General features: G+C 36.6%; 1 protein-coding gene across 1 annotated transcript; it reads right to left on the reverse strand.

The window, feature by feature from the left end:
* Positions 1 to 471: 471 nt before the first annotated feature.
* On the reverse strand, positions 472 to 23370 carry CNP (2',3'-cyclic nucleotide 3' phosphodiesterase). Its single transcript, XM_026718289.2, is given in 5 exon segments — positions 472 to 4005; positions 7296 to 7438; positions 10075 to 10095; positions 10098 to 10743; positions 23228 to 23370. Coding segments are annotated over 5 exon segments (1263 nt in total). The 5' UTR covers positions 23231 to 23370; the 3' UTR covers positions 472 to 3555.
* Between the last annotated feature and the right edge of the window lie 1416 nt (positions 23371 to 24786).

The following is a 24786-nucleotide window of genomic DNA, read 5'->3' on the forward strand; positions in this document are numbered from 1 at the left end:
TGTTTTTTACAGTAAGAAAAGTAGACAGGAAGACTACCAATGCTAAAATTGAGAAAAGATCCAGAGGTTTTGATTATGTATTAGCACTGTTCAATTTCTTTTTTAAAAAGTGCTTCACAAACACAGGTCTGTATTTGAATTACTTCTCTTGGAATCCTTAAAGGAGCCATGCCTTCTTGCCTCATATAGCTGCTGTAGAAGTGCTCTGGCTCTCTTCCTGTGGATGGCTGCTTCACTACGGGGTCATCCGGAGACTCAAGGAGCACTTCCAAAGCAGCATCCATGAGAATCTTTCATAAGAAGAAATGACTCGTAAACTACAGTTAACATCTGTACCCAATTTAATTCCTTCCCCTATAAACCTATGAAAAGTCCAATCTCTTCTCTGCAAATAATCTGAAACTTCAGGTAGCAAAGGCTTGAATAAAGAGTCCCATATCAATCGGCCTAATGTAAATATCAACACAAACATTTTCTGCATGTTAATACATTTATTTCAGTGTATTTTACAGTCACTATGAATCTTAACTACTTTGTAAAGCAAAACAGGAATTATTGTTTCAAGTTACATCAATCAGAACCATTGAAATGTGCTACTTCTATGTGGTTTTTTTTAAAAAAAGCTTTGACCATATTTGAGTTGTATTAACAGTAATTCTGATGTTTAAACAACAAATATTTAAGAACTGACACAAATATTTTGCAAATGCAAGTTACATTATGTTTCCTGAGCAATAGCACAACCAGTTTTTTCTTGTATAGCTAAGCATTCAAGAAAAGTAAATGACCCACCTATCTTCCTTTATATATTGGATGTCTATAATTCTAAGTTTCAAGTGATGTATGTTTTGTAACTTATTTCATAGCTTTCATTATATAATTGGTTAACAAGCTCCCATTTTAAACTAACTCCCATCTAGAGCATATTGAATGTGAGCATAGCAAAAACACAACCAGCAATTACATAGACAACTATTACTGTCATTGTATTCACATTGATGGTTAAAGAAGAGTCTGCCCTAATCCAATGTCCTTGTCATATGTTTGATTTTCTATAATCCAAAATTAACCTGTCTTAAAGTCATTCACAACAAAGATAATACTGATTATGAATGAGCAACACTGTCATTCAACCTAATTGAAGGGCATCATTTTGCAAAAGCTGGTCTTGGAGATTTTTTTCTCAAAACAAAGGTCATATTCGGTGAGATTAAATCCTTTGTGTTAGAGATAAAGGGGAAGACTAATCTTAATGTTATGAATAAACCAACTCAAAAGTGGGATTAGTTCAAGTGTCTACTGCCCAGCTTTGCAACAGACGATGTGAAAGACAGCTATAATCTAGACACTTTGGTCGCTAACATACTATTATACCGATCCTGCTCAAAGGAAAGTAAGCGGGCTATGTGTTCAACTAGACTTACTTGAGAGAACTTAAATCAGTTGTATGCATAAAATATATATCACTCAACAGGATGTGGTTCGGCTGAGATTAGAACATGTTTGGCTTGCATTTATTTTACAGGTTTAACTCATGCCATGCTGGATATAACTATGTTATAAAATCAAACAGATATAAATTGTCAGTTTTAAATGCTAATTTTTTCCTTGAAATATGCTTTGAAATGTTGAGTAGTTTCAAGTACTAGGTGCTCTGAACTTCAACTTTTACAACAGTCATTGACAACAGGGGCAACAGTTATGCTCGCTAATGTTGACAGAAGTTAGAATCAGTATATATAAATAACATGTTAGGGAATTTGTATATTACCTTAATATACCTCTTTGAACATGAAGGATTTACTTCTAAGTTTATATGCATTTGATTGCATCATGAATATATTATATTCTTCAAAAAACAAAGCTGTATATCAAAGCATTGAATACACCATCTATTGTCTAACATGTTCATTGATACATATTTTAGTGCACTGTTTTCATAAAATTTGAAGCTCTGGTGGATTGCTTATCCAATGCAATTAAAATCATAGATATATCCTTACTTGTGTCTCCCTCTATACTCAGATATTTTCTCAGATACAATACTTTGGGCTACTTATAATTTAGATCAATTGCAGCAAGTTCGGATCCAGTCAATTCAACTAATTTTGCTATTGGATAATACACCTGTTCAAATATTCTTGTTGAAAAAACTGATCTGAAAGTACAGGGAAATCTTAGTCCCTGATTTTCATGGGCAATGGTTGAAATATAGTTTATTGGTATTTTAATCAGACAACATATAAAGATCTCTACTGAAAATCTAATGCCTGTCATTTAAAGCAATACAAGACATGATGGATAACAGAGACTGCAAGGCAGATTCCTATTCTCTAGTTTTATATTCCTGTTAGTAGATGCCCATGCTGCAGAACTAAGGTGATAAGAAAAATATAAATCTCTTAAAGGTCTGTACAAGAGGAAATGCTGCGGGGGGCTGCAGGCAACAGTATTTAATGTGCCAGCTTTCAATGACCTATAACCTATACAATAGCAACATCACAGACTGGCACAAGCCTAAAACATGAAATCATGAGTTGCACATTAACAAGATCTTTCATTAAAATATAGGCCTCTGTTAATGCTTAACATACGTTTCAAAAGCTCATAAAATTGCAAGCAGGGGAAGCTTTACATTTCCTATTTTTAAAAAATCTGGGAAAAAGCTGCTGGTACTTAGGAATACTAGCAAGATCTTACTATGTTCAAAACATTGAGGCCTTATTCTTTTAGAAGTGAACCTTCTAAAACTACAAACCAGAAAGGTAACGTTTCCCTTAACATCAAGCTGAGATTGATCAGAGATGGCCGCCCTTGATTCTGAATCTCAGCTGAGAAGAGATTCCTTGAAACCAACTAGTTACTCTGTGGCTAACTTGGAAAGTGAAGCTGAAAATTTAAAGCCTAATATATTATTCACTTAACTTTGTCATAGTGTTTTTAAACTACGGGAAGAAGTACAGTATAATTGATCCAAACTTTCTAAGTCTACCCTGAATTTGAATTCAAATGAAAAGATTACATGAGGATACAAAAGGTTGGTCTTGAACTTTTAAATATCCCCCCCCCCCCATACCTTTGCTGAAAATGGTTATCTACAGTATTAGTTTTCTACTCTCGGAATATTTATGTCAGGAATCATTGAGAAAATGTGGTTCTATTTGTCCCCTCTGCCTTCCTTCTGCTCTGAAGTAGTACAATCAGTTTCCCTCTCCTGCTGTAACAGTAATATTGCTGTAAGGGACCAGATAGATTTACAGCACAGGAATAGACCCAGTTCTGGCAAACTTGTAGTGGCTATTTATATTAAGAAAAGGAAACCTCAAAAGGCTAGAATATATTCAGTTGTATTAATTTTTAAAGTATAAAAAAATGCTGTTTTCCATTTGAGGAATCCAGATCTCTGGAGGAAATATTCCTTTAAAAAGGACATCACTAGAATTAAGAAATTGCTTTAGTCATGGAATGCTATCATTTGTGTTGTTGATGGGGAAGAGTTTATAAAAGGTTACACATTATATTGTGAAAACAAGGCTGCAGACACCAAAAGAGCCCTTAGATGATGACACAGGAATTGAAGGGTGATCCCCTTTTGCTACCTTGAGTTGGCACCAGTTTTCCCTTTCCGTAGTAGCCACCAAAGATGGCTCTCAACTCAATCTTTTTTGAAAGCAAAAGCATCCACATTCCATTCCCAAAGGACAAAAGTTTTCCGCCACCAATCTCCCCAACCTCCTCGCCTTTGTTCCCTGCCTTTTCCAGTTTTGCAAATTCAAGGAGGTCAAGGCCAGTTTGGACAGCTTCTACCCCACTGGCACAACCCAGAGTGATGTGGGCTCGGCTGCCTTTTGGGAGGCTGACTGCTGGCTGTAGCACATCCACATCTCCGGGCCATAGAAGCATTTGCTGCTCACTCATTTTCACACGGGCACCAGCAGTTTTTGGCGTGATGAATAGAGCAGATATGGTCAGGAAAAAAGATTTTCCATAAGAAGTCTTCACAATCTGCAAAAGAAATTACTCCTCTTAAGACAAGCTGTGCATTCAATTCAGATTAACCTGGCCATCCCCTACATCTAGGACACCTTCAAATCAGGACTATCTCTCTGGATTCCCACCAGCCCAGCCACAGTTGTAGTTCAAGTGTGTCATTAATGTTCTATATTGGAGAGGGCTAGATTAGAGTTGTGAGATTTGGGTGTTAAAAAAAAAATCAAGAGACACGGGGGCAGTGGTTAGAGTGCAGTCTTGTAGGCTTCTGCTGACTGCCGGATGACTGCAATTTGGCAGTTCAGATCTCACCAGGCTCAAGGTTGACTTAAGCCTTCCAAGGTTGGTAAAATGAGGATCCAGATTCTTGGGGGCAATAGGCTGTAAACCGCTTAGAGAGGGCTGTAAAGCACTGTGAAGCAGTATATAAGTAAGTGCTATTGCTATCCAATTTGGCTGGAACAACAGGACCAGAGGTTTAGTCTTCCCTGCTTTCAGACTCATGCTGAAGTCCATCCTCAAGGAACTCCTATCAGAATCTATAGACACATTCATGTAGACATGTGACACATTCTGGTAGAGAGAAGTTCCCTAAAGATGGGCTCCAGCAAGAGTCCAAAAGCTCAGAAGATTAAATCCCTGGTGACTGACCCAGATTGGATCCTGGAACATGTATATCTGCCTATGAACTATGAAATTCAGAAACATTACCAGACCCTCGTGTTAATCTTATCTAAACATTCTGTACTATTATTTATGTCGAAATTGTATGGAGGAGGGGCAGGAGTATAAAATGCATGACTTGTAAATCATATGAGGTTAAAATAAACACTGATGATCACAGTACTAATGACAACAGATGAACTAAATTAAAATACCTAGGCAAATAACAAATATCTGAGTTGTATCAAATACGTCATTCCCCCAAATATACTGGGATATTCTCATCTTTGGGAGAAAGGCCCCTCTGAAGCCTTTCTCTTTCATACAGGGAGAGGTGGTCCTTTAATTGGCTATGCGAGACACTATAATACTATGTTGCTGAATAATGTTTTTTTTTTTAAGTAGACCATATTAAGTAGTCTTCACATAATTGGCCAAAATGTAAATCAGTTAGTCACATTTTGGCTGACAATGTTGTAAACTTAAGTGTTCACTAGCACCTTCAATTGGGCATGGAAACTTTATGGCAAGCAACATAATGCCTGCTTTCTAGCTGCATTAGTCATAATGCTGGCAATTAAATTTGCAATAAGGAAATATTCAGATTATGCTGCCCTTTAAAAGTAATATAGTCGATTGCCGCTACAAAATCTTATCTACCAAAATGTTAGGACTGAAAAAAATCCATTATTTGTATAATAAATCTAGCACATAGTCTAAATCTAAAAGGATAGTTTCAACAGAACAAGGCTAATGTGGTGTAACAGTTCACATGCTGGACTAGGTGCAGAGAGACATAGATTCGGCTCCACTCTTAACAAACACATTACCAGAATTATTTTTGGTCGGTCACACTCTCAATCCAATGTATCTCACAGAATTATAGGGAGAAGGAAAAGCTACATGGGCTCTCTTGAGTTCCAGAATAAAAAAGAAGGCTATAAATTTGAAATAATTAGGCCCCAAACAGTATATGCCCTTCTGGGCACAGTCAAAAATTAAACCAGCAGCCCCCAATCTTTTAGGAGCCAGGAACCAATTTTGTGGAGAGCACCGGCGGGGTGGGAGTGGCATGGTTTTTCGCGCTGCCTGCATCCCATACATATTGGTATGGGGCCTCTATCACTTCTGCAGCCCAGTTTGCGGCCCAGTGCCAGTCCATAGCCCAGGGGATTGGGGAACCCTGGATTAATTACCATTCATCTCTAAGTATATAGTGAAACTGCAAAACAGAGTTTTCCTTTTCTGGACACCTTTATTCAAGTTCAATTCTATGACATTTGTGAAATACAAGAATCTGAACAGGGTTTCATATTATTGCTTAGACTATTAGCGCAACAATGATATAATAAAAATAAACATCAGATTCAGTGGTAGGTGTCATATTTTTTTTACTACCAGTTCTGTGGCCGTGGCTTGGTGGGCGTGGCAGGGGAAGGATACTGTAAAATCTCCAGTCAGAGGTGGTATTTTCCGGTTCTCCGAACTATTCAACATTTCTGCTACCGGTTCTCCAGAACTGGTCACAACCTGCTGAATACCACCTCTGATCAGATGGCTCTGAGAAATGACTTTTTCTGGAGCAATAAACAGGTTGGAAAATGTAGAACTTGGACTTTGCTCATCTCAATCAGCTGTGCTACCCAAACCCCAGATAATATTAAGTCTTTTAGCATGTGGTGGCATGAGGATATACTGAGCGCTGCCACCTCCCTTGACCTAACTCCACCCAAGGACTCCACCGTTTGTGGGCAAAATAAGCCCAGGCAGCAGACATGTCTCTACTCTTTCAGGCATAAAGCAAAGCCTGGGAACTGCTTCCACAAAAACCTTCAGGAGCATGTTTTTCTTTGATGGTGGATTCAATGAAACCTATAATCTTCCCAAGGTGGATTTTGTCCCAATCTGGACTATTCAAACTGGATCATTTGGCAGACACCTTTTCTAGGTTAGAAAGGATCGCAGCTGAGGAACTATTAGGGACCTAGATAAAAAGTAGCTCAATTCCCTTGGGTGATAATACCTTGAGACATATGAATAGATCCAGAAGACTTTTTTGAGTTAATACATACTCAAGATTTTTTTTTTTAAATGTGTGTCTCTCTCATTTTCTCACCGCACATACATTGGCTAAATTTGCTCGAAGAAGAGTCAGTTATATGTGTTTTATGTAATATGTTCAAGGAAGATTACAATTAATAAAATCTAAAATTAAAAACAAAAATATCTACATAATAAAATTGAACTATTATAAAAATGAATGTTTCTATAATGCGTAATTTAAATACAGGAAATTTTAAAGGAGTGATTTTACAGTACCATATATAATTATTCTTTCTGGCAATAATTTTTAAGAAGTAAAGTGAATTATATTTTTTTCAAGTGTATACCAAATATTATTTTTAAGAGAATATACCTTGCCTAGTGCATGAAATGCTGACAAATTTGCATAATGACCGAACGCTGACAATATTGATTTTAACTGGGAGGGGCATTCAGATTCCTTTGAAAATATGCTATTTCTCTCTTTTAAAATAGTTCAGAGAAAGTGAGGAAGTTTGACTTTTCCCGCCTAAAATCAGCTTGAAAGATTACTTTACATGCTATCATGTTTCCATCAGAATAAAAAGAAAAATTCTCACATCTTGCTGTGCATAATCATCTGCTCCTGGAGCCTTCCCAAAATCAGTGAATTTAGTTGTGCAGTGCAAAACCCCTGGAGGCCTTTTCACAAAGTAGCTGGTCAGATCAATTTTCAGTTTGGGTTCTTCAGAGGGCTGCCCAACTGTAAAACAACAAAGAGAGCAAGGTTCAGTGTTTCAGATGCATGGTTTTGTTTAAATGCACTTTTAACCTAACACTGTTTTTGCACTTTTGCAATATTAGTTTGGCAAGACAGATAAGAAATATTTCCATTTGAGATTAGAATTCTTAACCAAAAAAAAAAAAAGCCTATAGAGTTTACATATAAACATGTAATTTCACTCAACACTGCTAACCATGTCTGCATCCTATTTTCTTGCTCTACTCTTCCTATCTCCCCCTGTAGCATTCCCCATACTAGGACTGGATTACAGGAATTACAATCCAACATATCTGAAGGGACCTGGTTGAGAATGACTGTTCTGGAAATGAAATAAAGAAAAGCAATACATATGGTAGGCAAATTTACTCACTACTTGCCTTCCATTAATAGGATGGAGCCGCTATTTAAAGGATTCTCAGTTCTTATCTTTAGTGACATTTGCTATTAACGTGCAGGAAAAAAAACCACCCCACGATTCCCTTTAGTTTTAACTATGGCCATTAAGCTTAGATCACTGTTAATCAAACTTGGCAATTTTAAGATGTGTGGACTCCCAGAATTCCCCAGCATACTTTTTGAAAAAGAGTTTGAAAAACTTTAGGTGTTGAATTTGATTTACTTGCTGTCTCCCCAACACCTATGGCCTTTTAAACTATGTGAAGAAATTTAGAAATTACTTTTGAAATTACTTAGCTAAGGATACAAACTTTTTAACGATAAGATGTAGTCAATTTTGCCATAGGAATATGGTTATATATTTGGAGTAGATTATATTTGATCTGTTTACTTTTGTTAGTTCAGAGGGAAAAATAGGTGATAATATTTTCAAGCCAAATTCCAAGGATGAATAATGATGGAAAATGAGAGCCTTAGGTTAGAATTATATTACTTCTGCAGAACATTCACGGAAAAGGCAGGATTTAGCATCTATAAAGTTCAGCTTTCACAGATATAAAAGTATATCCCAACCAGCCTAATCCTTCAGTTTAATTTTGCCTACAAATATTGTCAAAACAGATTTGTGTTAAATGGCACACGGTTTCTGTGCGGCAAGTCAGAAAATTAATCTCTCCTAATATTGGAAGTCTCTCTTAAAACTGTTTCAAAAATTAAGGGTTTTGCTTTCTATCTGAATCAGACAAACAGCTGAAATATTGGAGAATGAATACTATAATGAAGGTAATGACATTTGGTCAATTGCAGCCTTCTCTATGCTAGTGCTCTTTAAATATGTTGAGGTATCATTTATAGCCATTCAAAACAGCTTACTGATGGTTGGAAGGAATAATGGGAGTATCATCTCTCTTGCTTAGTACTATGTTGCTTGCAATTTACTTTGGCACAGGAAGATAAGAGATTTCAAGTTAGACATCCATAATATGGTGTATTATATTAAAACAAAACTCCCCAGCTGAAGTGTGCCACCACCCTCCTGGCTTTCTGTAAAGGTGTGAAAATGTGGCTCTGAGATCTTGCAGCACACATAGACATAGGCTTGGCTAGTGCCCTGAAAACTCTCCCTATGCCTATAATTTTTAGTGTCACTTGTCTATTTAAATTTTTATACACAGTTTTAAAATATTTAGCAATCTTTTATAGTATACTGCTCAGAGTCTTTCTCTGAGAGAGATGGGCAATTTAAAGATGTGATTAATTGATATTAAGCCAGCACAGGTTGAGGATAATGGAACTCTAGTCCAAGTTATCTAGAAAGCAACAGGCTGAAGAAGTCTTCAATTCCAGCACAATCTGGTCAGGGAAGACTAAGTGACTCTGAAGACCAAATCCTTAAAACAGAACTGGCATGCATGCTATTTAACATCTACAGGTATATGAGGCTCTACTGTCAATGCAGTGTTAGGTCCAAAGCTAAGCAACAAGGACTATAACAAAGATTCCTGAAAGTGGAGTAGACAAAGAAGGTTGTCACAATGATTTTATGGAGTTCAAAGAACTTTTGGACAACATCTGGAAGACAAAATTCTAGAGCTTGAGAAGAGTTTGGGTTTAGTGATTCTTGGGATCACTAGAATTCAGAAGCATATGTAGAAATGGAATACATTATGAGTTTTCAGTGCATAGAAACAGATGGCAGTCAAGAAGGGGAATAGAATGACAGTTGGAGAATGAATCCAGAAATTAGGATAGGAATATGCAGGAACTCACAGTATTATTTGGCGCATCATTGGAACATACATAAAAATCAGCTATTTATTTTAAAGCAAACAAAATGTTGGGAAGATGTGCGTTTGCCCTTTACAAAAAAAGAATTCTAAGAATGACCATTTTTTAAAAATGGTTTATGTGATAGATCTTGCTTTCTCCTTGAAGTTTATTAATTAGCTAGTGACAATTTTGAAAAAGTGGTGTGGAATACAAAAGGAAATCAAAATAATATTCCTAGGTTTTCCAGATTCATCATACAAACCAAAATTAGAATAGAATGGTTTTTCTTTTTGTTCCTAAGATGAAGTTTAAGGATGCTTCAAGCAAATTATGCTAGAGTCAGCATATTAGCAGAGCCTCAAAAGCATTAAAAGGATTACACATATAAGCTAGTACGCCAATTTTCTATAAATAAAAAAGCTGGGATGGGGTGGGGGGAGAGCACCCACAGTATTTATTTGACTCTTTTTGAAGGCTTTAATATTAGCAAGCTCATCCAAAAATGCCTGTCCGGTCTTCCGCAAGCTCTCTGAGCTCCTTTTGCTTAAAAACCATCCATAATACAAGGGAAGGAAATCCTTTTCTAAACTGGGCTTCAATTTCTTTAGCTCATCAGCTGAAAGTTTCCATTGATTCTTATCCTTGAGCTGCAAGCAATCCATTTTCCACGAGGTTTTGGGCTCCACAATGATGACTTTGTAGCAATATTTGTCTGCAATGTCAAAAAGCTGCTCTAGACGCTCCCGTTCATGGTGGGTGTCATCTACCACCACCACACTGATCTCACGCTTGCAATAGTCAGCTAGATCCTCATCAACCTTGCTGTAATCATCAGGAATGGCACTCCTGATAGCAGGCTGGATTTTGTAGTGGTCAACCGAAATGATTTTGCAAGCATCCTTATACTTGTCTTGGATGGCCTGCGCCAAGGTAGATTTTCCACTGCCTGGTAGACCTCGGAGAATAAAAAAAGTTTTTGATTCCCGAATGGTGGTAATCGTTTCATCGTCATCTAGAAAGGAGAACTGCAAACTCTCAGGGCGCTCTTTGGGCTGGGAGGACATTTTCTTAAAAATCTTTGGCAGGAACACGTGGCTCTTCCGGGCGAAGCCTTTGTTCTGAAATCAAAAAGGAGGGAGAGAGAGGGAGAAAGAAAAAAAGAATAATTGTGTGGTTTTATTGGAACATTCCAGAGAGAGATACCATCATTGCGCCTTAATAATAGGCCACTGTTTTCAATCTGTATTGAAGGGGAGATTTTATTTATTTTTTGTTATTGCTCCTGTTGTTGCTGGTTATTCAGATGAGCACAAATGGCCTAGTGATGGCTTTAAATGGCACTATTATGTCAGAGAAGAGCTCTGTGCATTCCAGAAGTAGGAGCCCTTTCAGGCAGCTCTAGCAAAACCCTAGACTTACCTTTCCTAAGATGGTGCCCCCTTCAATTATGCTGGACTACAGTTTTCTTTGTCAGTATAACTAACTGTCCATTGGTTAGTGGAAGGAGATAGGGTCTGTAGTCCAATTTGTCTAGCCAACGTGTGCTGTGCTGTACTGGGAAGGTTGGTTGTCCTGTAAGCCTGGGGTTTGCCCAATTCTGTATATATTTCATATGAAGTACAAATCCTCCACTTACAACAGTTTATTTAGTCACCAAAGTTACAACAGCACTGAAAAAAGTGACCTATGACCATTTTTCATCTTTACAACTGTTGCAGCAAGTCTATGATCATAATTCAAACACTTGGCAACTGACTTAAGAGCCGCGGTGGTGCAGTGGTTAGAATGCAATACTGCAGGCTACTTCTGCTGATCACCAGCTGCCAGCAGTTTGGCAGTTAGGTCTCATCAGCTCAAGGTCCGACTCCATCCTTCCGAGGTGGGTAAAATGAGGACCCAGATTGTTGAGGGCAATATGCTGACTCTGTAAACTGCTTAGAGTGGGCTGTAAAGCACTGTGAAGCGATATATACGTCTAAGTGCTAGTGCTATGATGGTTTCATGTGTCCCAGGGTCATGTGATCCCTTTTTGTAACATTCTGACAAGCAAAGTCAGCCATAAGTTGAGGACTGTCTATATATATATTTGTTATTAATTTGCTACATTCATTTTCTCCTAGTGAGCTCCTTAAGCAAAACTTCTGTTGCTTATTAGAAAGAAAGTTAACTTAGCTACCATCTAACAAGAGGATTAGGCCAACATCTTGTACAGGTAATTCTTGACTTACAACCACAACTGAGCTCCAAATTTTCTAAGTGAGACATTTATTAAGTGAGATTTGACCCATCTTACAACCAGGGGTAGGATTCTACCAGTTTGCACCTATTTGCTAGAACTGATTGTTAACGTTCTAAGCAGTTCGGAGAACCGATTGTTAGAAGAAATTACTGGCCTAATCCTGTAAGGAAGGCAGGAAGGAAACATTCTGGTGTTGCTTACAGAAACTGCCTCTCCGTTAACACTTATTACATTCTTGGCAGGACTAGACTTCCTGTCTCAGGAATCTCTCTGGAGTTTTTTTCCCTTCCTTTGCTGGTACTTTGCTTGTGTGGAGTAACCATTCAAAGTTACAATGGCACCGAAAAAAGTGACTTATGACCATTTTTCACACTTACAACTGTTGCAGTATCCCCACAGTCATGAGAGGCCAGGCGAGGAGATGTGTGCCTCGATGTGAGTGATATTGAGTTGGCCACACCCAGCCAATAACATGACCACCAAGCCATGCCCACCAACTAAGCCATGCCCACAGAACCGGTTGTTAAAAAATTTGAATCCCAACCCTGCTTACGACCTTTCCTGCCATGGTTGGTAAGTGAATCACTTTAATAACACAGTTGTTAAGTGAATTTTGCTTCCCCCATTGTTTGCTTGTCAGTGGATTGTAAATGATTATCACATGACCTCGGGATACTGCAACCATGATAAATATGAGCCAGTTGTCAGGCATCCAAATTTTGATCATATGACCATGGAGATGCTGCAATGGTCTTCAGTGTGAAAAACGGTCCTAATTCATTTTTTCCCCACGCTGTCGGAACTTCTAATGGTCACTAAGCAAATAGGAGATATCTGTGACCTTATGCACCTTTTCAACCTTAATTTTTTGGGAGGAGTGACTCAACAAAGATTACTAAGGTCATAAGCTTAAAATTATTGCTATTGAAAAGTTAAAAGCTTGACACAGGAATGGGCAGTTGCCAAAACTGATGAAATCAGATATGTCCAGAAAAAGATACAGGGAAACGGGGTAGCAATAGTTGCTCAAAAGGGGTTTTAACTAGATTGCTAGGAAATTGATAAAGATTGGCTTTATTAAAAATAAATAAATTCTTTCAGATGTACAGGTACTCCTTGATAATTGAGTCCAAAATTTCTGTTGTTAAAGACAATTATTAAATGAACTTTGCCTCATTTTATGACCTTTCTTGCCACAGTTGTTAAGTGAATCACAGTAGTTGTTAAATTAGTACCATGGTTGACTTTGCTTGTCAGAAGGTCACAAAAAGTGATTACATGACTGTAGGACTGCAACCGTCATAAATATGAGTCAGTTGTCAAGCATCTGAATTTTGGTCACGTGACTACGAAGAAGCTGCAATGGTCATAAGTGTAAAAAACCATCATAAGTTACTTTTTCAGCGCTGTTGTAATTTCAGTCATTAAATGAACTGTTTTAAGTCAAAGACTACCTGCTCTGAGATGATGCTGGATCAATAATAATAACTTTTAAACTGAACAAAATGCTTAAGAAAGGAAAATAAAGGGGAAAGAGGCAGCATGTATCTGAAGTTACTAGAAGGCAAATACTTTTATTGTATGTTGATTCATCATTTAAAGGAAACAAGTTTTATTATTTTTATTAAAATATTTTTTCATTGTATCAAACTCTTAATTGTATAAAAAATAATAAAAGAGAAAATACATTAAAATGAGAAGTTTAAAAGGCTGACAAACAAGGGAGAGGAGAGGAGAGGAGAGGAGAGGAGAGAGAGAGAGAGAGAGAGAGAAAGAAAGAAAGAAAGAAAGAAAGAAAGAAAAAAGAAAGAAAGAAAGAAGAAAGAAAGAAAGAAAGAAAGAAAGAAAGAAAGAAAGAAAGAAAGAAAGAAAGAAAGAAAGAAAGAAAGAAAGAGGACTTTGGCCCCTAATCTCTGTGAAACTTGAAAAAATAAATTACAATAAAACCTATGTTACTATCTACTCTGAATTCCAAACCACAGTGAAGATACTGGTTGTTTGGCCAAAATTATGCAATTTTGAAGTTGCATTTGAAATACTATTACAATATTATTTAAAAAGCCAACTGTCTGGGGAATAGAATTACAATATTTTTTTAAAAAAGACAAAACAAAGTAACACTAATGGAAGGGGGAGGAAAACCACTGTAAGTACAAATTGTTTTGCAATGGAATTGAAATAATGCAAGCTTGTGTTAAAACAGGTGGGAGGAGACACACACAATGGTACCACACAAGCCTGTCTTAAAAGGAGAACTTGGATTCATTTCCAGGGGAACAATTTGTTCCATTCTCTGCCACACAGGAACACGAACACACACACACATACACACACACGCACACAAAACCCCTGCCCTGCCTATCCCACAAATAGGCAATCATGGAGGAACTGATAGCCAGCCAGCATCTTACATCTACACTCCTTCATACAATATTAAACATAATTATGTGTGTCATCATTTACTCTGCTCCTCTCCACAATGACCCAAGTCATCATAATCTCTGAACTTAATTTTCTCATTTGAAAGCTGATTTTATAGCTCTTGCCTGAAAAATCTGAGCTCAATATACGGGAGATAATATTTTCCTTCAGATCAAAACTCTTTTGTCACATTCAAATTCAATAAATTCTCAGTTTTGGTACTACTGTTGCTCATTATGTTACTTTTCCTCACCAGATTTATGGATGTCAACGCACAAAGTCTCAGCCACAGCCAAGATGCCTGAGAAATTATTTCCATAAAAGTATTCTCAAGACTGCAGTTCTATTAGGCTGAATTTGTTTGTAATATTTAGTAAATTGAAAAATTATCTTGCAAGAGGAGGATGACAAAGTCAAAGCAAAATAAGGGAATAATTGAGGACACCAATTATTTATTGATTGATTTAATAAGAGAAGTAGTATTTAGAGGGGGAATAAGATATGGCTTCACATACACAAAAAACAAGTGTTTCTTTTCATTGAAAAGTTATTGTAAATGACTTATCATAAGTTGTTACAAAACTACTTTTGTGGGTGGGGGTGGTTTGATATTCATTCCTGAGGTTCCTGGGTTTTTTTAATGAAACTATATCTACATGAAGAGAAATAAGCAATGGGGTGCCCCAAGGTTCCATTTTAGGTCCAGGACACTTAATATCTTCTTAAATGATTTAGTGAGGGAATAGAAAAGGAATTCATCAAATTTGCAGACGTCACTAAACTGGTAGAAATAGCCAGTACCCCAGAAAATATCCATAAAAGATTCAGATAGATCTCCAGAGACTTGAAAATGAAATTCAATGTAGAGAAAAGTAAGATATTACACTTAGGCAAGAAAAATCAAATGTGCAGATACAGATTAGGTGAAACCTGGCTCAATAGCAATAACTGAGAAAGGGGTCTCAGAGTCTTAGTTGACAATCACTTAAATATGAGCCAATAATGTGCAGCAGCAGTCAAAAAAGCCAACGCAATCCTAGGTTGCATTAACAGAGAAATAGAATGAAGATCATATGAAGTACTATAAAGCCTTAGTAAGACCACACCTTGAATGCTGCATCCAGTTTTCCAAAGCATCAGAAGACAAGGCAAGAAACAATGGATAGAAACTAATCAAGGAGAGAAGCAACCTGGAATTAAGGAGAAATTTTCTAGCAGTGAGAACAATTAACCAGTGGAACAGCATGGCTTCAGAAGTTGTGGGTGCTTCCATCACTGGAGGCTTTTAAGAAGAGCCTTGGACAGTCAGTTGTCCGGAATAGTATACCGTCTCCTGCTTAAGCAGTTGGTTGGATTAGAAAACCTCCAAGGTACTTTCCAACTCTGTTATTCTGTTATTCTATATATCCACTCTTTAACAAAACAAATTTATTTAGACACTACACACTACACAGTTTGTGAGTGTTTATAACGTTTATTTCAATCTTATAAATATGTCCACAACATTTTTACTAGCCATATTTTGTTGGCCACTATGGTGTAAAAAATAAATTTAACCCAGCTGGTAAAACTCCTCCATTGAATGAATTGAAAATCATTCTCATTCACAAAGAGTAAATGTGTAATTTTACTAGCAGTGTTTACTTCTCAGAAATCAACTCAGCTTGTAATACAAAGAAACTACAAATTTATATCTTTGAGCATCTCTCTTGATGCTCAAATCAAATACAACTACTGTATCCATAAATAATTACAGAAACACATAGTTTGCCCATCTCAACTTTGTTCCTCCAAATATGTGGGACTTCAAATCCACAATCCTCACAAGCAGAGACCATTTTACCAAGGGAATAAAAGACATAATATCCAACATATCCAGAGGACACCAGATTGAGGAAAGTTGATATTGCTGGTAGCGTTATTAATGTCCACATTGCAGTATTGACTTTCCACTGGAGAAATACTGAAGTTTGTGAATTATTTGTATTTTATCCATTCACACTTTTAATCTACTAAGGACATGTATTAGACTCAGTTTTTTCAATTTTGGTGTTAGAAAGAAAAGTAAAGTAATAGATAAATATTTTAAGGTATGATATAATCCCAAGGTGTTTTGTGGAATCTGTTTGCTATGGTACTAAAGTCCTATAAATGAAATTCTAGTCAAAATCATAAACCATATTGTGTAGGTCCATCTCCTACCACCTTCCTCACCCAATCATAACAATAAGTGTGTAGTTAGTTGAATAGATTATAAATTTAATTTTTTTCCTTATCTCTAAATTGGAGATTATTCATACTTCAATTCAAAATAAACAATGCACTACCTATGATCAATTCAAATCTCATTAATTTTAAGATAAATTATTATCTGAAACAGAACTCTATATTTTGATTCTATTTCTTCAAAATATATTGTGATTTGACTGCATTTGCTTAGTATTACATAAAAACATTTTAAGTTACACTGTTGCTTTGAATACATTTTGTGCTTCATTTGTCTGTTACTGCCTGCGTATCAATTCTCCCTCAGTCAATTTTCCACCGAATATAAGGCAGAGATGTCCTATCCCACTTGCTCAAAGATTAGCAGGTTATGAGATAGAATTAAAAATATGGTTTTTATATTATGCAAACTGTCTTTGAGGCTTTTCTGAATGGATACATCCCCTCCTTCTTTGCAAATTTGTTTAGCAATCTTTTTACAAAATGCTGTATTTTATGGGACTGATAACAGCATTTATGGTTTGAGTGTGAATGAATACCATACAATTGGATGTTAAGTTTGTTATCTTAGAGGAGAACCTGAGATTAACCAATTTCAGTGGCCAAGAATCAGGGTTCCTGCTTGTCCATAAACAGGGATTATAGTCCCAGAGCAAATATTCCAAACTTTGCAAATAAGTTTCACTACAAAATTCAAGCTTTTATAAAATGAAATTGTAATTTATTTACAATCAATGACCCTCAAAATGGTTATAAGTAAAAAACTGCATAAAAGCAAACATGAATATAATAAGAACAAAAAAACCATCATATAGGCCTGTCACTTAGACTTTACTATCAGAAGAAAAAGAATATACAAAAAGAGTATACAAACAAAGGCAAGGCAATACAAAATAAAAATAAAATTGATCAAAGCATTTTCTAATATCATTGCAAGATTAAGGTACCGTAAGTCTTTAATTTAAAGCAACAGCTGCCAATTAAAACTTGCCAGCTGATCAGGGTACCAGTCTAAGAGTATAAAATAAACCATCTGTTCCTCCTTGAAAACTTGATCTCTACTAGGGATTGGTACAGTATTACAACATTTGGGGCATAAGACATGAAGAATACGTGCCAAAACATGATTAAGCAGCATGCAGATGTTTTAAATCATTGTAGGAACCTATCTTTAGACCATCTGAAATTTGCCTATCAGGTCATTTGATCTAGCTTTTAAAAGTTTAATGGCAACAGATATGCATCTATCTGTTTAAGAAGCCCAGGATTGAAGAGCCCTGGTGGTGCAGTAGACAGAAGGTAGTACTGCAGGCAAACTTTGTCCACAACCTGGAGTTTGATTCTGATGGGACTCAGGTTTATTGAGCCTCCCATTCTTCCAAGTTGATAAAATGAGGATCGAGATCATTGGGAGCAATATGATGGTGTTTTAAACTGCCAAAGCACTAGGGGCAGTATATAGGTTTAAGTGCTATTGTTATTGCCTTGGCACTATTATAGGTAGGTATTTTGGTAGAAATGTTGTTGCTGCCAACTTCTAGTGGATTGAAAAATTAGTCCAAAATATTTGAAAGGTAGAACTTCTATTTTGTTAATTCTTATTGCCATTGATGTTTATTGCAATTAGATCTTCCAGAGTAAAACCATAATTTTAATCTTGGGACAATTAATTGTAAGAATCCACACTGGAGAATTTTACTAAGGCCTGCAAACTTTTCTTAAGGCTCAACTGTAAGAGAGTTACATTTTTGGCACACAGCAGCACTACCAAATATTTGTCTATGGGCTTAAGGGGGTAAAATTATTTTTGCCTAAGGGTAGAAATGACTGAATTTACATAAATATTAAACAGTAGGGGAACTAAAATACATCTCACTTCTCAGCAGATTGAATGTCTGCAGAGGTCCCTCACCTGGCTGACTGTTTAATGAACATAGCTGGGATCAACAAATGTAAGGGAGTACTTCCATCACAGGCTATTTCTTGGAATAGAATTGAAGGCAAATTTTAATTTGAAAACAGTGATATATAAAAAGTTTCATTGTCCACATGTATATTTTTCTATTAAATGCTACAAAAACAGCAACTTTCATTAAAATTAAAATTTTGGCCCATTCTAGATCTGCTCTAGTGTAGTAGCAGATATCAGAATAAATGAACACCTAATATTACCCAGAAAAAAACAGAAAGCAGAATCTAACCAACAACACATGCCTATTCTTACCTAATAAACTGAAAATCTATTATTATTTAGCCTGCTTAATATTACAATTCCCATGGGCTAATTTCACATGTTCTTAGGAAAACTGTTCAATAATAGAAGATAATGCGTGATTCCTAACACAATCAAGAAGCAAAAATGTTGTTTTAAAATGCTTTTAAAGATATGTTTGGCATTTAGTTTCTACCACAAGTTATAGTTAGGCATAGAAAGTCTGAAAAATAGTCTAATTGACTAAATTTAATTATCTGCTTAATTCTTACATCTAATTAAATGTATTTTATCGATCATTGCAAACTATCATTTGCAATATGTTGATAAAGATTCTCAGTCATAGAGTTGTCTGGAAACTGAGTCATGACAATTGATTTCTTTTCATTTTTTGGTTTGAAACTTTTCTCTGCTTATCCAAAGTATCTTCTCCAGTCTGACTGAAAAAACTACAGTACTTGGATAAGCAGCAAAACATTTCAAACAAAAAAGAAGTCCAGTTTCCATGACTTATCTTCCAGGTATCATCTGCAATTCTGAACAGTTTTGTTTCTTATTATATAATGTATTAATATACATCATCATACGTAACATCTAATAAAAAACACATTGTCATTGTCCATCCAAATAAACACTGCCTGGTATGTGTCCATAGGAGTCTTCTTTCTCTAATTTTCTTTCAACCACTCAGATTCCACAAGGGCAGATGCAATTGAAACATTTGATGTATTAAGATTACCCAGTCTTGAGTGTAAATATAATACTGTGATTAAAGTTTCCATTCAATCTCTTAGGCAACATTAATGTACTAATTAAAATGAAAAGGTACAATGAATTGTTTTGGGTAGGTATATGTACACTAATAAAGAGGAGGACTTGAAGAGCTCTCACAAAGAGAACTTACTCTCCAAAACACCTCAGGGTAGAACAAGTAACAGGTGGAACATCATTAAAGAGAAATCCAACTTGTAACTAAGGAGAAATTTCCTAACTGTGAAAACAATTAATCAGTGGAATTGCTTACCTCCATATATTGTGGATGCACTCTCTCTAGAAGTTTTCAAGAAGAGATTGAACAATCATTTGTCTAGAATGATATAGGCCTACTGCTTGAGTTGGACGCTGGACTCAAAGACTTCCAAAGTTCCTTCCAATCCTGCTTTTGCAAATTACTTCATTCTATGTTATTCTAAAATAAATATCACCCTGGACTGATATATATTTTAAGGCAGATTCCAATGTTACTCCTTATTACTTTGCAACAGGAGTTCCCAACAGTCAGTCCGTGGACTGGCACAGATCCCCACAGATCCCACACCCCTCTGGTCCAAGGAAAAACTTCTCTCCATGGAACTGGTCCCCTGTGCCCCAAAAGGTTAGGGGTCATTGCTTTACAAGGAAAAATTACAGGGGGTTCTTGACTTATGGCAATTGAGCTCAAAATTTATGTTGCTAAGCAATACAGTTGAGTTTTGTCCCATTTTAGGATCTTTCTTGCCACAGTTGTTAAATGAATCATTGCAGTTGTTAAGTTAGTAACACTGTTGTTAAATGAATCTAGCTTCCCCATTGATTTTGCTTGCCAGAAGGTCACTAAAAGTGACCTCATGACCTCCAGGACCCTACAACCTTCATAAACACATGCCAATTGCCAAGAGTCCAAATTTTTACCTCATGACCATGGGGATAGTGCAATGGTTATATGTGTGAAAAACAGCCTTAAATAACTTTTTTCAGTGTTGTTGTAACTTTAAACAATCACTAAATGAATGGTTGTAAATCAAGGACTATCTATAATGAAAAAAAAACATGGCAAACCTCCTCAAATATATTTGATCAAACTGAGGTTTTCTTATGATGAAGCCAGCTTTCACTTACCAGATTTTCAGAATCACTGGGCCCTTATTTTGACTTTGATACTTTTCTGGAATTAAAAAAATTTCTGAATATTGTCCTTTTTGGCCTATTTAAAGAACAAGTGTGTAATCCCTCTGAAATGTTGCCAAGTTTTAAGGTACAAGTATATTAAATAAGGGTTTTTTTTTGTTTCCAGTCTTGAAAACTGCTTGACTGACATATTTGTTCTTACCAGATGTAAGTAGTTATGTTTGGATACAGAATCAGAGAAGAAAATGGCATTATGAAATAATCCCAGTTTTAAGATTATGGAGAATATATTTTACTAGAATTCCTGAGCCAAACAATAAATCCATTAAATCGTATTATTATAAAAGTGTCAAGACTTTTAGAAATTATGTTCCAAATATGATTTATATATAACATCTCATGGCAAAATATACAATTAAAATCTATTGTCAAAACAGAAATGTAAAAATAATGAAATCATGTAGAAATAATGAAATGTGGAATTCCCCTAAAACCCTTTCTGACTTTTGTCAACAGAAAGTGTGTGTACCAAGTTTCTTTTTCTGTTTGCTCGAAATATGATAAGGCCATTTAATGTTTCACAAATATAAAATAGATTAACATATACAGGTTTGTTGTTTTAAAAAACCATGAAACTTTTGAAAATAAGCATTTTCCTGGCAATGTTTTGAAACCCCCTAGAACACTAAAAACTTGAGAAGAGGTACTCCCCTTGTATATCACCTGTGTGCTTGCATAGCTGTTTATGTGGAACAGGAAACCAAGATTGTTCAAAATATGTACCAGCTGTGCCAGCCATGAATAAAGAAAAAAAATCCCCTGAATATAAGTAATGTCAACCAAAATGTGCAGCATCTGTACAGCAATGAGCCCTGTGGGGATAGAGAGAGAATGTGTGGACAATGTAAGCAGTACTCTTTTGCACATGACTTACTCTAAGTACAGAAAATGCATAGATTTGACACATTAATAATCTATTCTCAATTCCACTGAGCAAGGGAAGATAATCAGACCTGAGTGCCAGATCAGGAAATTAGAGCAGGGCTGATAATAAAATATGTACAAGTTATTGTATTTATAGTGTATTTAGTGTGTAATGTAAATTACTTTGGATTTATAAATACAAAAAGGAGGGAAAAATTATAAGTAAAAATAAGCTCTACACAATCCATGTCAGTACACACTTTAAAAATCAGCTGAATGAATTTTTGCCAAACCCACACACAGACACATACATTCAGTGTAAATTCCTAAGCATTCTTAGTTCTTTTAAAAAAGTCATTTTTCTCATAAAATAAAAAAAAATCTGCCATCAATATAAACTGACTTGAATATTTTTCAGAATATGGGCTTCTAAAATGTCCAGTCAGTAGAGCCAGTTTGAAGAATTTGGGGAATTAAGTCCACTCACCAGGACGCAGATTGGAGTATGCTTTTGTGGAGTAGATTAACTCAATATTTCACAGCACTCCTGATTTATAAATCAACTTTCTGTGAAATTGATGAATTTGAAGCGGATTTATTTTGTGATTACTGAATTCTCCCTCCCCGTCCCCCCCAAAAATTAAGGCTGTATTTTTGCAATATTTAAACATACAAAAGTTCCATCCTAGATAAAATATATATTCTCTTGCAAACAGACAAATCACACATAAAGCCTGCCAGCCAGAATATAGAGAGTAAAGCAAGGGGGATCTGTTGCTTGGATAACAGTTTATCCTCCATATTAAATTATCCAGGCCTCCTGCTCTGGAGAAGACACTCCAGCTTTCCATATAGCATTGAAACAACACATTGGAAGTGGCAGTTAGTGGTTTCATAGCATGATACCATAGTCTCTTGAGACTGAAGGATGCCAATTTAAAGCAAGGTGTGATCATGGAACTCTCAATTTGAAATTTGGATTTCTTCCTAAACTGTATACTCATCCTCAAGTTATCTCTATATGTTTCCTCTCCTTTAAATTCAGATTAAGTTATGTTCATATTTTCTATCTTCTCCAAGCAGGAAACTGATAAACAGTTACCTTTGCTTGTGTCCAACCAAATGCCATCAGATACATATGGCATTGTGAGGAATGGATTATTCCATTTCTCTCTCAGAAGAATCATCATCCAGATCCAAAGAGTTTCAAAGGGCTGACTAGGACTGGGCACATCCAGGACCTCCCTTGCTTCTACTCTCCAGAGCAGACCTAAAACTTCTCGTTGCCCTTTTAGTTTACAACGTTCCATAGCTTGTATTATCTCGCACAAATTGCACTCAGGCGAGGACCAGGGCAGGACTGCTCCTTATCTATACTCACTGAATCTCGAGTTTCCTATGTTCTTCATGCCCTATGTTCAATAGATAAAACTTTGTAATCATTCTAAACAGTGATCCGCCCAGTAATTCATCCTGCAATAAATATCTGTGGGAGGTTAGAATAGAATAGAATAACAGAGTTGGAAGGTGGCATCTTCCAGTGCAGTGTTTCTCAAGCTTAACAGTTTTAAAACATATGGACTTCAGCTCTAACTACCCCGCCCAACAATGTACGAAGTCCACACATTTTAAAGCTGCCAAGGTTGAGAAGCACTGCTCCGGGAGTAGCAGAATTCATACCACCCAAACTCACCATGGCAACGCCACCGAACGGATGGGGCGAGGAACCGGAATCAGGAACTTCGGCAGCTGCAAGACCGCCGACGGGCTTCTTTGCATTCAGACGAAGGGAGCGCGCTCGAAGCGGCTTTTATAAGCCCAAATGGGAACGGAAGCGAAGAAACCACGCCCTCCCATCCCTGCCTGGTACAACCGAGATGGGAAGGCGAAAATGCTCATCTGCTTCCCCCCACCCCCCGCCCAGCAAGGGGTGATAGCGCGGTTGTGCCCTGCCCAGCTCCGCGTTTTGTTTATTCTATTGCATTTTTTGAGAGGGATAAACAAAACGGAGCAGAGGGAAGGGGTTTTTCAGTTCTAGGGAACTACGCAAAAGGAACAAAAATTAGCCCCACTCCGAAGAGGACACATTCTGCAGAGGAAAGCATCCGGATAGTTGTAAGGGGCGGTGCGAGGGGAGGTATAGGTCACTAAAGAACAAGGAAGCAAAGTATGGCGAACTCTCGAAACTTACTAAACGAAATGAAACAGGAAATATAAGCATATCCACCGGAGTATAAACTCCACAAACAGCCCAAAGGAAAATAAGCAGCTCATTGTCAGGTAAAAGATGAAACGGGAGACGAAAAAAATGCTTAGATGCAAAATGTCACCGTTTTTTTTTTAAATCTAATACTCTACAATATACCCCAATAAGATTTCATTCAGAGGTTTGGGATTATATTGCTCATAATCATTGGCCATGTGGTTCTATCACCATCTTAAAACTCTTATTTGCTGGGGGTTTTGCCTGCTAAAGGTAACAATGTTGCATTATTTGATTTGCAAGGATGGAAAACAGATTGGATATTTATCTAGACGAACATAAAATCACACAATTATCTACTGGCTAAACAGTCCTATATTCTCTCCAAATTCTATATATTCAACACATGGAACCTGTGATTCTTCAAATTTTCCCGAAAGACAAGTCCTGTTGTTGAAAATTATGGTTTAGCTTTTCTAAACCTGAAGCTCTCTGCCTACTTACATGGAAATCACTTTAACTTCAATGAGGGATTGTTGAGAACACTGGACTGTTACTGTTACTTAATTACTGGAGCAATTAAATGGAATGCTTCAACCTTCAACCTTCTGGATTTGAGTTCTCTGTTGATATGTGACTTGTAGCTCTCAGAACTAGCTGCCCAGCATGGCTTTGCTGAAATGTCCAAAAGGTGCTCTTTCAAAAAGCAACAGGCCTTTGTTTTTCCTTGAAGACATTTCACTTTATCTAAGGAGCTTCTTCAGTTCTGACTGAATAGTGGAGAATAGAATTATTTATATTCCTCACAGTCATCTGGACTTGAATGCTAATGACCAGGTGACTGAGAAATATAAACCCTTCCATTCTCTACCATTCAGTCAGAACTAAAGAAGCTTCTTGGATGAGAAGCAAAACGTCTTAAAAGAAAAATAAAGTCCAGTTACCTTTTGAAAAAGCATCTTTGAGACAATCATGACCTGGATGACTAAGAATCTCCATACATACGTTGCTAAAATACGAAAAATTAAAAACTAGCATTCAAAGAACTA

Source organism: Pseudonaja textilis, chromosome Z (genome assembly GCF_049901715.1).
Source record: "Pseudonaja textilis isolate UNSWEBS1 chromosome Z, rPseTex1.2, whole genome shotgun sequence".
Taxonomy (NCBI): Eukaryota; Metazoa; Chordata; class Lepidosauria; order Squamata; family Elapidae; genus Pseudonaja; species Pseudonaja textilis.